Raw genomic sequence first — 16,462 nt, 5'->3', positions numbered from 1 at the left:
CATCAAACACAAGTAAACTTTGACACAAGGAAACTGCTCAAGCTTCTCTAAGGATGTAAAGAATATGATACCAAGTAGCTAGATTAAGATAGATGGAGTATCTTCCTCCAATTATAATGCTTTTCTAAATATGGTAGTGGTTTGGGTTCCTTTATCTTTTAAGTTACTGCTGAGGTTTAAGCCTTTAGTCAGAAATGCTAATGCTGGTATGTACTAAAGCTTCCACTATTGTCTAGAGTCACTTTAAATATGATCACTGCCAGAGACTATTTTAAAGATTGAACTGTCTTATTCACAGACACACAAAATTAATTGTCCTGTTTTTACTCCCAAGGACAAAGAGATTCACAACTAACATACAGCTGTTTAGATGCAAAAAACTGCATGAAAAAGATGTCAGTGAAGTCATAAGTATCCTGAAACAAAAAGGACCAGAGACTGGTTCTTATTATTTCAAATTAGAGATACTGAAAAGACTGGTGAAAGCAAAATAACAAGGAGGAAGAATAAATGCAACTGCTGTATGTAACATGGACATATTATGTTCCTTGTTTTTCAATCAGAACTTGCATGAAAACAGAGACAAGAAACACCAATAGGGAAAGCCTGCTGAATACAGCCATTATCACTGCTACCAGCATACAAGAAACTGACTGCATTAAAAAGAAGTAAGAAACACAGTTTAGTAATGTTCTTTATGCAAAAGTTTGCACACTTGCATATAAAAAACCTGTGGACTCTCAGTTTGGAATATTTTACGGCAAAGCTGTATTAATACAACTGATAGTCTCTTTCAACTATACACTTCTTTGAAACTTTCTGGCAATGGCAACCAAAATGCAAATTCATAGATGCAATTATGAGCCAAGATTTCTTTGACCCATATCTTCTACTTACTTTACTGCCAGTGAGTTGACTGAGATGTGGTTTTAGTTCATCACCAATTACTGCATGAATGGCTACAAGGCAGAAAACACATGCCTTACGAACGCTGCTCTCTGAGTTATCATAACCCTAGAAAGCAATAAAATTAACCTTAATACCTTTTCAGTTAATGACTAAAAGCCCCAGAAAGCTATTTGCCAAAAGAAATACATTGGAGTCTATGGGAAATTAATGCCAGTGTAACCCAACGAAGCATTCCAACAAAAAACCAAACACACAAATACAGAGCATGCAGTAAAAAAGCAGGCTGCATATTAATAACCATTGATAATCATTTTCCAGGGTGAATTTAAAACCCACACAGTCCTGTTCATAAGTTACACTGAAAACAGAGCTGCTGCCATGCAACAGGTAAGAGAAGCATATAAGAGAACCTTTCTAGATTATACAGATGTTTACTTAAAGCAAAAGACCACTCACAATTTAGAGCTTCCTGGCTCTGAATGAAGAAACAGCTCTTAACAGCTAAAGACTCTTTTGTTAACCCCCATCTCATTCTTCTATGATTTTTGGGGTTTTTTGCCATTTTTTATCACTCCATGCCTGGCTGTCTCACTCAGACTTCCTTCCCAGAAGGTCCCTTCTCTGCCTCTATTTTCCTGCAGCTGTATGGCTGGATCACACTCATTATAGACACAAATCTGCAGACTACAGCTGCCAACTCTAAAGAGTCTTGATCCATGAAGGAAATAAATGTATTTTGGCTCTTGATATGATAAAAAGATCGTAAAAATTTCAGTTTTTAAAACAAGGGAAGAGAAAACTTGGATATTCTTCTAATTTTATTTAACTTTATAAAACTGTTTCTTTCCTCTTGCCTCTCAAAAGCCCTAGCTGATGAAACCCTACAATTATACACAAATAAAACATCAAATTATATAACTTGGAAAAACGTACAAACAACAAAGAACTATCTTAGAACTGGAAGTATCTACCAAGCTTACCTATAACCAGGTAATATACCCTACTGAGATTTCCTGAGTCCTAATCATGGTTATAATTTAGCTCCCTGCTAATCCAAGAGATTGTTCCCACTATTGAAAGTATTTTGGGTCAAGGCAGCCATCAACTATCAGACAAGTGAAATCCTTCATAAGAACCAAGTGGTGCTATTTTTTAAAAGTCTTTGCAACTCTTATGTATAGTTTCTTTTTATTAGTCTGTTTTGCTGCTTCTTTCTTATTTCCTTACCTGTATTAGACCTGGCACAATCTCTGGTAAAAGCTGAGTAAGGGTTTCTTTAGATACTCTTTCTATAACTTTTGTCTGCATTTTGATTGCAGCCAGATTAATGGGGTAATCTGCAGTTTGGATAATTGGACAGAGAACTTTGATGCACTGATCTGGGCTAATGGAAGTGGCCAGCATGGAAGCAGCTTCTTCAGCAGATCTCACCACCTATTGAAAGAAAAATACACAGAAAAGTGATTTATATAAGACTCTTACTCGTTGGTCTGTTTTCTGGCAGTAATGGTCTTGAGCATAAAAATTTTCTATCAAGACCTCTGCAGTATTATAGAAATATGTAGAGAGTCCAGCCTTTGGACATTATTTTCTAAAACCACAATTCTTCCCAATATTCTGTGGCTGCTATGCCCTTGACAATACACATATCAGTTTTTCAAATCTGCTTGTTTAATAGGATCTAAAATTTCTGTATTCTGCATACCCTCCAACTACATATTGAAGTATCACCACCTTTGTAAACCTGTAATTTCTTGTGTTGTCATTTGTTATTGCTTGTTGGGTCAGAGATCACTGATAAAACATGCTTTCACATTAATTTCAAAGGTGTGTTTAATGACATGCCTAGATTGCTAATTGTAGAAGCCAATCGAGCTGTTTTTCTTCCCCTATGATTTAGAAAGAAACTATGACAATAGAGTACTTTAACCCTGAAGAATATGCAGAACACGAATAATAAGGGAGGATTTAACAGATACACAAGCTCAAAACACAACAAGGGCACCACAGAGAAAATTAACATCTGATCTGCACATTGGTGCTGTGGTGGCATCTGCCATCTAACAAGGGGAATCACTGTACACAATGAGTGGTACACAGTGATGTACAAAAATCTTCAAAATTTTCTCTCCATCCTTTATTCTCTCACTCCTAACACACAAAATGATGAGAGGGGAAAAAACACAGGAACAGAGAAGGAACAATGGGGAAATGACACTGTAATAAATACAGCATATGAAACAAATCCAGAGAGCAAAGGGAAATGAGAAATGAGTATCAAATGAGTGATAAAGTCATGGCATGGGAGGAATTGCAGTCAACTTTAAAGCTCGAAACTCCACAGTAAATTCCACAAAGTGCCCTTGCATGGGGAAGATGTACTCATTTAATAATAAACATAGATTCTTTCCACAGCATCCACAACACTGATGTCAGAAGTTGAATATTGGGTTTGTTATTGTATCTCTGTTTCCTATATTTACATGCACTGTCCTTTATTGTGTATGCAGGCATCACAAATAACTCTGAGCAAGGTTACATTTACCCTTCTTCTCAATCCCCTCACTATTCCTAGCACAAGTACCTCCCCCACTGACATATTCCTCTGCATTTTCCCTTAAGACCATTCAAAGCCATGCTCTCAAATGGAGCAGAATGAAAAGGGGTGACAGTTCCTTGTCTTGTTTAGTCTCATCTCTCAACCATAAATCTCACTGCAATCCAAAAGCTTGTTTTACATCTCTAGGACACTTATATTCTTCTTAAGATGCCAAACAAGGAAAAAGCACCTTGCAGTTATTCCTTGAAGAGCCATGGTGACACACTGTTGGTTACACAGTCCTGTGGGATGGCACCCAAGGCAAATGTTATTAGGGATGATATTACCCATTCAAGAGCTTTTAGAACTGCAGGGTTTTTTTCCTTGCATACCCATGTTAACTAATAACATCGTTGTTATTAAACATATAATAATATGATCATTATTAAAAAGAATTACTTCCTCAGTAAGAACTGATTATTTCACATTTTGTGGACAGCTCTTTCATTTTTTAATAATTTTATAATGATATAACCTTAAACAAATAAAATAACTGATTACTGACCTCCTTATGAGGATCCTTATGTGCTTCTAAGGTCTTCATGATTGTGAGCTCTGCATAATTCTTAAACCTTGCTGGCTGGTTTCTTAGAATTTCTCTTAGAACTTTCAGTGCCAAAGCTCTAATTGCATGCTAAAGATTCAATATTAAAATAAATGAGTTATGCATCTTTAAACAGACATATGCTTTTCACATTTGTTCAGCTGCTGGAAAAGTCTTTAATAATGGAAAAAATATCTGATTATGCTTTGCACACATATACAGGCTCAATCTAGTGTTAGCAAATAAAAGTAGGAAAGAAATCTCTTCAATCTCTTTTTTTGCACAAAATGCACGTGACATATAATAAACACATTACTAAATTATTTTAACTTATCTATGCTACCCAGAAGTTGCAAACATGAGGGCTGATAAAACCATCATGCAAATCCATTTTTTACTTTTTCTGTATACAATTATTTTAAAAAACAAACGCAAGTACTATTGTCTTTTTGATCCTGAGTAATTCAGAAACATGGCCTTTGTAGAGAACTAATACATAGAAAGAACTCAGTCTCGTCACAATGAGTATTACTGTATTTTAGAAGCAAACTTTTAAATGCTTTGCCACACATGATGTTTTGATATTCCAGATTCGTTCAGGGGCTATAAACAGATAAACTTTGAATCTCAGTGCAAAAATGTTTCATTCAATCTAATACATCTAAATCCACAAACAGGAATCCTGGAGAAAGTAAGCATTGCTGATGCCCTTTTCACCATCAGAGGAATTGGACTTCATGGCATTTTTTTATTTTCACAGTTTTTTGTTTTTCCACCACTAACTGGAATTTGTGCCCTTTCTACAACTCATACAAATGTCAAAGGTACTGAAAGTAAGCCATGTACTTCGTTAACATTCTTAACTGGATGTTTCTGAATTTACCTCTTTATCTCCAAGTGTTTCAAGCAGCAGCAGAAGTATTGTTTTGAAGTGCTCATCCCAAACACCAAAAGACTCTTCCTGAGTTAACTTCATGAGCTCATACAGGGCAGCCTTTCTTTCTTCAACTCTCTCATTGTGGTTTGATAACTCTTTCAGTAGCTCTGCAACCAGATCAGAATGGTCCATGGGAGGCTCTGTCAAAAAGGAATGCACAAACACAGTTACTGCAGATAATAATAACAGTGTCTGTTGTGAACTAAAGGATATATTCTAGTATTACTTGCTTGTTTTCGAGCATGCTTTTGTTTTTTCCCCCACATTTGCCTGCAAGCACTGCAGTTTGGCTACTACATTTTCAGTGCAGCCAACATTGCTGAACAAGCTAACAATCACTCCCAAATCCCTACAATGACACAGCAAAAGCTCCCTTGCAGGCTAGTCTACTGCAGGAGTTTTTAGGCTTGCAGTACCCACTAAGTACTCTGCATCCTTTAAAATTTGATCTATACAAGAAGGGCCATGTTTCCCATATGACCCTTCCATTCAAGATGAAAAAAATTATTTTCTCTGTTAGTATTACAGAATTGTTTAGACTTTTGTAAGCCATGATTCCACAATAGCTAGGTTGCTACAACAAATGGGGAAAAAAAAGTGCAATAGTTCTTGGTACAAAAGAGCTGAAATAAAGGCAAACCAGGGCTACTAGTCCCATAGATCTCAAAACCAATTCACTAAGAGATGGCTCTGGATTTTAATTGTTATTAGAGACAATTCCATGAGAATGGAAAAATACATTATTAATACAGCCTGCATTTGTAAACACTGGACTGCAAACAGAGTGATCTACAAACCGTCAAGAAACTTAAATATGGTCTTGATGAAAACTTGAGCATCAACTTGAGTATCTTTATTCCATCTGAGACCCATTTAGCCTTGAAGAAAGGGAAGCATATAGCTTCCATCTTTGCACTGAAATATTTGGTTAAATTAACAGAAATATGCCTTTTCCTAAGGCAAAAATTTGGAAGTTCTGGCATACAATGCAAATTCATTGCACCTTTCCTGAAATGACTGCATGAACTACATGAACATGAACTGCATGAACTACTAACACATGAACTACATCCTCCATAACAAATTAATTATATCATACACTGAGAAACCACAGCCCTTGAACTTACAAATGCTGTACAAAGCACTTGTACAAATAAAACAGTAAATGGTGAGTACTACAGAATTAAATATCTTAATATCGCACATCAGCTACTGTAAAAATCATGCTGGTTTTAAACCCCACATTCCTATTTGCATCTGTTTTGCATGAATAAACAGGAGCACCAGCACCTGAAATCAAACTACAAACACTTCTGCTGCCTCTGTATTAATGGATGATTAATGTTTGACTAAAGGGCAGACTGAAATTGCATTAGGTCAGTTATTATTTACAGCAGATGAGCAGAATGGACAGTCATTTTTACAGAAGCAACATCATTACTTTTACTGGCAGCACTCTTATACTTGTTCTAACACACTGTAAGAATTATAGCATAGCAAATCCATTTTCGGGGAATGCATATTGACACTTCATTAGCAAAACTACTTGTATCTGTTTAAATAAAGTATTTTCATTGTAATGTCATCTCAGATGGATGGATGGAAAGGTTAAAGAGAGGGGAAGGTAATAGCCATGTCCATGCAGGAATAAGGGGAGGAAAGAAGCTTCAGTATCTATGGACTACATAACTGAAAAACCTGAAGATAACCAAGAGGGATGTGCCTTTTCAGCTTGCCTTTTCCATTCCTTTGTGTGACTTAGCACCCAGTAATTAGTTTCCAAACATTCTCCAGGTAAGAATGGAGGAGCATAGGTCATGTTCAAAGTCTACTCTCAAAATTTCTTTTTCAGAAAGGAAAAATGAAGAGGAGTAGATACAACTCCTTCATTCGAATGAATTAAAATTTGCATTAGAGAGATAAATAATTGATGAAGAACAGCTCTTCTCAAACCAATCAAATAATATCCTTTTGACAGGACAAACAGTGTAGGGGTTAAAAGGGAACATGTAGGTATGTCCTGAATTTAGGAAAGATTTTCCTACTGCCACTCACAGCATCCTAATATAAAAGCTATGCAAACATGATGGCCAAAAAAAAGCAAACAAAGCAAGTGCAAAACTTGATGAATCACTTGTCAGGTGACTGGATTATAAATGGCTTTCTATTAATCCAGGAGGATATGAGTGATGTCCTTGCTTGGATGTGTGCAGAGCCTGGCTCTGTTGGATGCATTTGTTAGTGCTACCAAAGGAATGTGGAGCCAACTTAGAAAATCTGTAGATGACATCACTTTAGGAGCAATCACAAACGTTCTGAAGAACAGGATAAGAACTGAAAATTACCATTTTAAATCAAAGCAATGGTCTGGAAGAAAAAAGATGCCAAGTGTAAGGTGAGACACAGAAGCAGAAATCTTAAGTCCATGTACAAAGTGGGAGGTAAAACGGAAGATGTTTGCAAAGTGCAATCCATGGAACTAAGCTGAAATAAATAAGCTTCTTTGGAGAAGAACACTGTTTTTCAACAGAGACTGTGAACTACTTTAAAGTCTGGAAGTGACTTGGAGAGCCAGGTTTCCCTATGCTTCAGATAAAGTGCATTTTCCTTGGGGAAAAAAACAAAGTGCAAATGGTTGGAGGATTTAGGCTGTTACTCTGAAAGCCTTTTTACATAAGAGAAGGACAACACTCAAATGTGAGTCATGTGAGAGACACTGTGGTATCTCCTCCACAGAAAATTTTCAACTGCCAGACAAACCATCTGTAAAATACACATTCCTGCCCCAGTGCTGTTCACAGGACTGTATAAGCAGCTAAGGTTTTCCCATCTAGCCTTCTATTTCCACATCTTTCTGTCAGTAATGCATGACAGGATAGCTGAGAATCCAGTACTAATGTAATTTTGTGTCAGGAACAAGCAGCAATTCTGTGGAGTTTCCAAAAATGGATAACTAATTAGCCCTTCAGGTTTATGGGAAAAGTGTGTAACTCTCAACAGAGGAGTTGTACATACAAGCTATTTTGCCAAGTGCATCTTTTCTCTTGCAGACTTTTTGCAAATATTCCCAGTGAAATTCTAAAAGTAACACACAAATGACAGAATGTACATGATACAGCTAAATACTATGGGTGAACAGCAGAGGAATGAAAGCAAGTATTCATCAAGACCCATGAAAAAGCAGACCCAAATAATGCATTGCACTGCTCTTCCAACCAGGACAAACTTGTACTAGATGGGGACGCTTCACTCCAGCCAGTCGTGAGTTATTACAAAACTGGATCGTGCTGGCACAGCACAGACTGCATCTGGTTTAATGCAATACCCAAAAATTAGTTGTCAGAAGGTAGGAGGCTTCTCCCATGTAAAACAAGATCCCTTAATATAGAATCTCGAACATAACCTGACTCTGTATGTGGATGGCAAAGCTATTTAATTATTAATATGTACATGACATGATTTGTGAAACTGTGATTTTCCCTCCATCTTTTTCAGAAGATAGTATCTGGCTGCACTATATGCTTCTCCATAATATGTAAGAAAAACAAAGAAAAATGCACCATACTTGGATTTGGTTTTGATTTGATGCAAACTTAAAGCCAATTTATAGAATAGGTGGATAAAACACCATGTCAAAAAATAACTGTTTTTTAACTGTTTCTGTAACACATCTTTTGCAGAATGACAAAAGCAAAACAGGTAGAAGGGAGATGATTACTTTGTCCCTTGTTATTAAGAAAGTGTTTACTTAAAAGCTTAATCTATAGCTGAACAACAGTGAATACCAGAGGATGAGAACCACTGACTATTTGTTAAAATAATGAGAGTAGTGCTACTTTGGAACCTTCTTAACATAAAGATAGAAAAAATTACCTAAAGATAAATGGAGAAATATCATAAAGAGGCTCTGGAAGCCTACAAAACAGCAACCCATGTTCCTATATTTACATGGGCTAGATGAAACACCTTCCTGGTAAAAAGCTGGTTTGTTTTGTTTCATTTAAAAATAATGTTTAGTCAACAGAAAATGCCAATGCCATGTTTCAAATATAAATATATTACTAACAAAATACTTAATCTTTCACCTAATTCCCAAACCAGTTTGATCCAGTTTTACTTCCTTGCTGTAAATCTTTTCTCCACCCTCCTGCTTTAAATTTCAATCATAAAACAATCTGATAGGTAAATTTATACTGGCAATACTGATAAAAGAGGTGCTTCCAGAAGTACACAATATAGTTCAGCATTTCCTTCATTTTTACCCTTAGTCTCTACAGATACCAGGTAATCCAACAATGTAACTCAAAGAGATGACTAACAAATAAACTAATTAAAAATACAGCATTTGTAAAAACCTCTCAAAGAAGTGATACATATCTTCCTAACAATAACTTCAGAAGCTGAACTCCAAGATAGAAAATCTCATCATTTTTCTTCTAGCACAGAATGTAACCTGAATCTTACCATCAGGAAACTGCTCTGCATCATCATCAAACATGGCTTCCTTCAAAGCAGATTTATTGAATGCACTGATCCCATCAGAATAATTGTATGGGTTGTACTCTCGTGAGCGTGGTGAGGAGTGGGGAGGCATGGTGTTGAGTAATGACGTTTTGTTATCCAGAGCTGTCCGGCCCGTATCGCTCACACCACTTCCTGCTCGCATGTCCACCATTCCTGAAGCACTGCAAATCTGCACCAGAGCAAGTGTCTCATGAGCACGTGAAACACACTCTTACACCTTTCCATTAAATACATCATTAATTCATTTATGTAGCAAAAACTTACAAATTTCAAAATGCTTAGAATTTTTAAACTAGCCTTCAAGTAAGGAGTCTTAGTTCCCTAAACGCTGCTTTCCTTAAAAAAACCGACTAAAACAAAAACCAACCAACCAAAAAAAAAACCAGAAGAAAGGGTGTATGTTGTCCAAAAAAAAACCAAAAATAATTGTATTTTCTCTTACAAGTCAGATGCAAAGTGATTAAAAATGTGTTTAAGCATATTTACATGTGGCAAGTTCAACAAATCTTACAGCCAAAGTTCCACAGAAACAGGGGTCCTAAATAGTGCATCTTAATAGCCCACAGGCTGTATACAAAATAAAATAAAACATTCAGAAAAACATATATTAGGATACAAACGTCTCAAAAAAATAATTTCAGCTGTTTGGCACGATCACTGATTTCTAAACTGCTAACATGTTAAACACACAGACATTGCTATATAAAATCAACATTTACGTTTTCAAAATGCAGCTCAAGACTAGGAACGTATTTTTCTAAAGCTCTTAAGTAATTCAGGAGACATGCCAAATTTAAGAAGAATATAAACCTCCTGAAACAGATGCTTTCTTATCTGCAATCAATCAGACACTAGCTTAGTTTGCTGATACCAACCTGGACTGAGTTTAAATACTCACCATATCACCATCATCTTTTTTAGCATCTCGTTTTACAGGCTCATTCATATCTTCCTGACTGCGAAAACTGAAATTCTGAATGGCTTCAGTGACTCCACGAAGAGAGCTGTAAATATCTTCAGAATTCATGTTTTCAGTGTCATAGTCAAATGCACTGTGGGCCATGGAGAAGGACATAGGAAGTAAGATGGATTTATTTTGTGATCTGTACTTTTAAATCACATTAGCAGCCAACTACAGAGACTCAGGAAATAGTACTAAAATTATTACTTTTCTTGAAATACATTAAGAAAATTGTTTCTTCACAATACAAAACTGTATTATGGTATGCCTTTGTAAGTGTACTACCACTGACACAGAAAGTACTGAAAGGAGATAAGAGAAAGGCTACATTAGGCAACAGCATCTGCCTGAAGAAAAACTTATTTTGCTCTGTTTTACTCTGCTGAATGTGAAACAACTGGAATTTTTACACCATCTCTTATTCTGAAAAAAGTGCTAAAGTAAGGAGCACTGATAAAACTCAACAGCAAGTTGACTGGTAAAAGCGAAATTACCAAGTCCACTTTGCTGACAACATCATTACTATAAAAAACACTTCTAAACTATTACCTCTTTCATCTCCCCAGTATTAAATCTGGTTTGATAACCCAGTGTATTGCTTTTGGCTGGGACAGACTTAACTTTCTTCACAGTAGCTGACTGGAGGGCTATGCTTTGAAGTTGTGCTGGAAATGGGGTTGTTACCATAGGGCTGTTCCTGTACCAGCTGAGCAGTCCTTACACAGAGCCAAGGCCTATTCTGCTCCTCACACAGCCCTGGCAGCGAGCAGCCCGGGGGTACACAAGGAGCTGGAAGGGACACAGCTGGGACAGCTGACCCCACGGACCAAAGGGATGTTCCACACCATATGGCGTCACCATCTAAGCATATATCAGTGAGGGAAGGAGGAAGGGAGGGATGTTCAGAGTCACGGCACTTGAGTTTTCAAGTCACTGCTACAAGTGATGGGGCCCTGCTCTCCTGGGACAGCTAGACACCTGACCCCCCCCATAAGAAGTAGCAAATTCATTGTCTGTTGCTTGCACATGCAGTTTTTGCTTTACCTAATTAATTGTCTTTATCTCAGTTTTTTCTCTTTTATATTCTGACTGTCCCCCATATCCCACCATGGGGATACTGAGTGGCTGTATGATGCTTAGTTGTTAACTGGGGTTAAACCATGACATGACTTATTTTAACACTTGTTAGAGAAGCCCACTGGTTCGTTCTCTTGCTAATCCATTTGCATTCCAAGATGGACAGCCCTTTCCCACCTCAGGCCAGCATGTCAGACCCTTCTGGGAGGCTGAGCAGTTTCATTCTATGGAGGAAAAGGGATTATTTCTGAGCATCTGTCATTTTGTGCAAAATTTTGCCAATGCTTTCATTGCTGGGGTTACATTGTGGACAATGTGTTATAAGCCTTAGATGTGGAATTTTAACACCACCAGTCTACACTACCTTGGTGACAAAGTGTTCTGTGATGTATTGGTTGGGGAAGTGAGAGGACTTGACCAACTTGCTGGGGAGCGTGGAGTAGGTCTTGTTAAAGGACTTCCCATCGATCCCTGGAGGAGAAGAGGTGAGAAAAGATACTTAGTAGGACTAAAAGCTTCCCTTTGAATTTACTATATTTATTTTTCTGGTGCCCAGAAACATTTAAAGAGCTTCAACTAAATTCCTGGATTGTCTAACCCATTACTAGTAACTACAATCATGTGTAACTTTGAAATCAGAAAGCACAAGATAAACTACTCTTAAAAAGCACAACCAAACCTATGAAGACACTTGGAAGTGACATGGACTAAGAAACTGTAACTGCAGAGGAAAAGGAAAAGACATTCCATAGAGAGCTACTAAGTAGACTTTTACATAGTAACTTCAGAAAGAAGAGTAGCAGAAGTGGATACCTGACCACTGTTGCCTGTATTCCGGAGATGATTATGGAGAAGCTTTGTGGCTCCATCCTGAAATGTTTTTGGTAAAGCACCCAACAGCATTGTAAACTCTGGAGTGTTGAGTTCAAAAAGGGAAATCAGCACTGACTGTGCAGCCTACAAGAAGAAAACACAAACTGAAGACATTAATTAGAGTTTCAAAGTAATTTTATCAGCAAAAGATGCCATAATGAGTGGTAATCACAAAATGTGACTTAAGTCTTGATCAAGCTTGAATAAAGATGTTAACAGATGTGAACAAAAGAAATTCATATTTGCTGGCAAGCTGGAAGTTCTGATTTTGTTAAATTCAGGCACACAACTACCACTGTAACAAGCAGTCTTTCAGAAATGTGCTTTTCAAGCCCCCTAGCCCCAGATCCTTACTAAAAAAAAATACTGAAGGAATTTGCAAAATGGCTTTCAGAGTTTGGGAAGCTGAATAAATTTAGAGACATGAAACACTCCAGGCAGGAGCAAGCATGTGATCCTTTCTACTGAGTTCTGCAAGTGGTAAAAAATTACAGATGGTAACACACTTGCCTAAAAAGGAACAGTTAGCACTGTAGAAATTAAAATAAACCCAACCAAACAAGATACCCTAATGTGGAATGAGACAGTAGTGATCACAGCACTTGATACTCCTCATAACTTACCCTACAGCCAAGCTAGTTAGTTAACCTTGCCTGCTTCCTTTAACCTTTCTAAAAGGTAGGCAAACATAATGGGCAATGGAATTTAGCTGACTACATATTCTGAAGATGAAATCTGTGGAGTAGTTTGTACTGGATGTCACCTCCCATACTCTCAATTTAATCAGTTCATGTTTACTATCACATTCAGCCTACAGCATGTTTTACACATGCTGGTTTTTTTTTACCTGAATAAAAAAATCAGCGCTCTCTACTGACAAAGCAACACAGTAAATGACACAATAGTTGGATTCCCTCTCGTACAGGAACTCTTGATTGAAAGAATTAAGTAATGTTTGTACAGTTTGATGAAGATTCACTGGATAGTATAACAAACCTGTCAACATAGTCACTAAACTAACAAGTGCAAATGAGAGCTGGATGAAGTTCTCCAGAATGACTTTGTAGCAGAAGACTGTGGTTGTAAGATTAACCGACTATGTGCAGTTTATACAGCTCACCCTCAAGATCTGCCATGCACTGGAGAGAACCAGTGCCTCATGCTAACCAGAATGATAGGCAGCTTGCTTAACCACCAATACACTCCAAGTAAGTACTTTAGAAAATTCTTTTAGACATTTATTTCCCTCCCTTTGCTTCCAGAGCAATGAACTGTAGCATTTTTTAATTAAAAGTGTAGAGCCAAGGTATGAGCACACATACCTGCACACATCTCAGTATTAAGTTAAACAACAAAAATCCTAGCATGTCAGATTGCCACAAATTGTCTTTGCATACTCGTGACTGGTTGTTTTCTTTAACATTTTTTTCCTTGTCCCTTTGATAGCCTTCCCTTCAAATGATCACCCTGAATGTCCTCTGCAATCTGTCTGATGTTTCTCTCATCCTTGTCATTTCTAATGGTCAGTCTTTTAATCAAAACTGATACAAAGCAAAACCAAGACAAATTTAGCAGCTGAGCAGAGGTTTGGAAATCACCACTTTCTTTTTTCTGTCTGGTTAGCCAATCTCCACTCCTTAATACTGTGTCAATTTAAGCTGCTATTAAGAGAACACAATAGCCAGTCCAGGATTGATTGTATCAGGACAGAAACTGATACCATCAAATCTGCCCAAAATGAAGCTCTGTCTATAGTATCAAAACTGATACTGACTTGCAGAAGGTTTTCAATGCAATTATCTATTTTCTCTCTTTCTTCCTTACCCAAGAAATCCTGCATTTTAGAGTATTTAGAGGTTTTTGTTCTCCCCAGCATAAGGTCTCTGCTGAGATTTAAATTCACTCATGTAGAGATAATCTTTAAAAGAGTGAAATAAAGATTAGAAATACTTCTTTGGTTTTGCTTTCTTCTTAGAAATTTTCTAAGAACAGATTCAAACTTCTTGCAGAAGCATTCTAATCTTAGAAAAAAATCTAAGTTTTGAAACAGAATTTTACTTTCCAGAAAGAAGTCCCATGTCACTGAACTACACTAAGAGTGCCCAATGTGAGACTAATAAACTTGGATTTTTCATAATACTTAGCACTAGAACTGTTTTTGCTAAGGAAAAAAAACCAAACCCATGAATTACACAGAAATTACTTAGAAAAAGCTTTTAATTTAAAGAAATTACACCAAGTTCTATAAAGCTTATTACACCCAATAAAATTAAGAAGGCTGTGATAGCAGGATGAGAAGACTGTTAAGAGAATTAAACTTTTTATACTATCAGAATAACTCTTTTGACTTCTTATTGGCAAAATTTTATTTTCAATTGTTAAAGGATTTTTACAGTTAGTTGCCTCAAAGAGCTGTGTTATGGAAAGAAAAATAAATTCTGAAAACTTACATAATTAAGGTGTTCCAGATGAATAAACTCACTGGTAATTCTTTGCATTGATTCAGTTACTTATTGACATAAAAATGCTTATTAGGGTTATGAACCATCAGATAAGACAGCTTGCCCCGTGTCTCAATACTAAAACTTCACAGATTTAGAAGATAGTGCTGCTTCAATTCTCCTCCTGTTCTATGATCTTTTATATGTTACTAGAACATGATACTCAGGCAAGGAAAATCCATTTGATGTAATCTATTACTGTTTTCTCAAACTCATGAAGTATACAAGAAGTGGATGACTAAAACATTACCTTCAATACAAAAACTCTCTGGTTTTTTTTTATTATGTATTACAAACATTCTAGATACCAAGAAGTCTTGTAAGTTATTTTTATTTTTGTTTCCTTCACATTACAATTTTTAAGATAGCCCCTACTATTCTTTCCTACATCCATCCTAAACAAGGAAGTTACTCTTTCCAGAAATGATGAAGCTGCCAAAACTCAAACTTAATTGAAAGTAGCAAAACAAATCTCAACAAATTAATTGTTGCTGCTTTTCAAACTGCAGAAATAGACAGAAAAAGAGAGAGAAGAGTTAGCTCTCCTTGTCATAAACACTTGCACAGAGGAACAATAAAAGGTACAACATTTTTGGAGTGTTTACATGCTAGAAATGGCAGCTACACAGCATGACCTGTAATCATCAGAATAACAAAACTATTCCATCAAACCGCAAATAAAATTATAAAATTTTTTTGCTTTCTACAAATTGAAGTGCTGTTTAGAAACCCTTTCCAAAGACAGCACTAGTACATTTCTTATGGTTATTTATCCCTCCTGTATCTATGTAGCTCATAGATGTTAATTTTCACTTCACATCATGATGTGGAAAAGGGAGGTTGGCACTCGAAGTGCAGCATTACAAGAATAAGTCTATGACAATAAGCCTATAACCTTATCAAAGCACTTGCTTTGTCCAAGGTTCAATGGCTATCTACCTACCTGTTGTTAAAAAAAGGGACTCTAGAAAATCCAACAGAGATTAGACTGAGTTTGCTACCAAATTTACCTCTCACTCTTGTTACATATGTGCTCTTCAGTATCACAGGGGGTGGTCTCTGACATAATATTAAAACTGTACCAAAAATGCCCACTAAAGAGATTTTAGTACTAGACAGTTGCAATGAAGAATGATAAATTATGAAACAGAATCTCAACATACTAACATATATAAAAACACAACTGTAATGGAGAGTTTCAAGATGTTAATTTAAAATCTTTACTTAAATATTCTTAATTACCAGGAATGCTTTGCAATTCTAAGGACACATTAACAAACATACCTTCCTAACATCTGAGCTTTTAGGTTCTGTGGTCCAGGTGATGATTCGAGACACTGCTAACCTAGTTTCACTCGAATTTACAAAATCTCCTGGGTCCATCTGTTGCGCAAGAGTTTCTATGTATTTTAGGATTGCAACTTTGACCTGCAAAGAGAAACAGAGTCAGGTTGACAATAGCAATGGTGGGCTGCAAGAACAACTGAGCTCACAGAGTGTTCATTCCCTAAAATAAAGATTTTTTTTTCCAATTAAA

The 16,462-nt window shown here is 36.6% G+C and overlaps 1 protein-coding gene across 34 annotated transcripts in view; it reads right to left on the bottom strand.

The window, feature by feature from the left end:
• Positions 1–16,462, bottom strand: part of CLASP2 (cytoplasmic linker associated protein 2) — a 145,761-nt gene that overhangs the window by 3,837 nt on the left and 125,462 nt on the right. For all 34 annotated transcript variants that reach the window (XM_054515117.1, XM_036405153.2, XM_054515121.1 and 31 more), the window contains 9 exons: positions 16,210–16,353; positions 12,365–12,508; positions 11,916–12,022; positions 10,412–10,565; positions 9,454–9,682; positions 4,936–5,129; positions 4,014–4,142; positions 2,137–2,343; positions 898–1,014 (listed from right to left, as the gene is read on the bottom strand). In XM_054515117.1, the coding sequence (XP_054371092.1) occupies positions 898–1,014; positions 2,137–2,343; positions 4,014–4,142; positions 4,936–5,129; positions 9,454–9,682; positions 10,412–10,565; positions 11,916–12,022; positions 12,365–12,508; positions 16,210–16,353 (1,425 nt within the window). The remainder of the gene's footprint in view (positions 1–897; positions 1,015–2,136; positions 2,344–4,013; positions 4,143–4,935; positions 5,130–9,453; positions 9,683–10,411; positions 10,566–11,915; positions 12,023–12,364; positions 12,509–16,209; positions 16,354–16,462) is intronic.

The sequence above is a fragment of the Molothrus ater genome, chromosome 1 (genome assembly GCF_012460135.2).
Source record: "Molothrus ater isolate BHLD 08-10-18 breed brown headed cowbird chromosome 1, BPBGC_Mater_1.1, whole genome shotgun sequence".
Taxonomy (NCBI): Eukaryota; Metazoa; Chordata; class Aves; order Passeriformes; family Icteridae; genus Molothrus; species Molothrus ater.
Note: the sequence above shows the minus strand (reverse complement) of the source record. Positions and strands in the feature narration are given on the sequence as shown.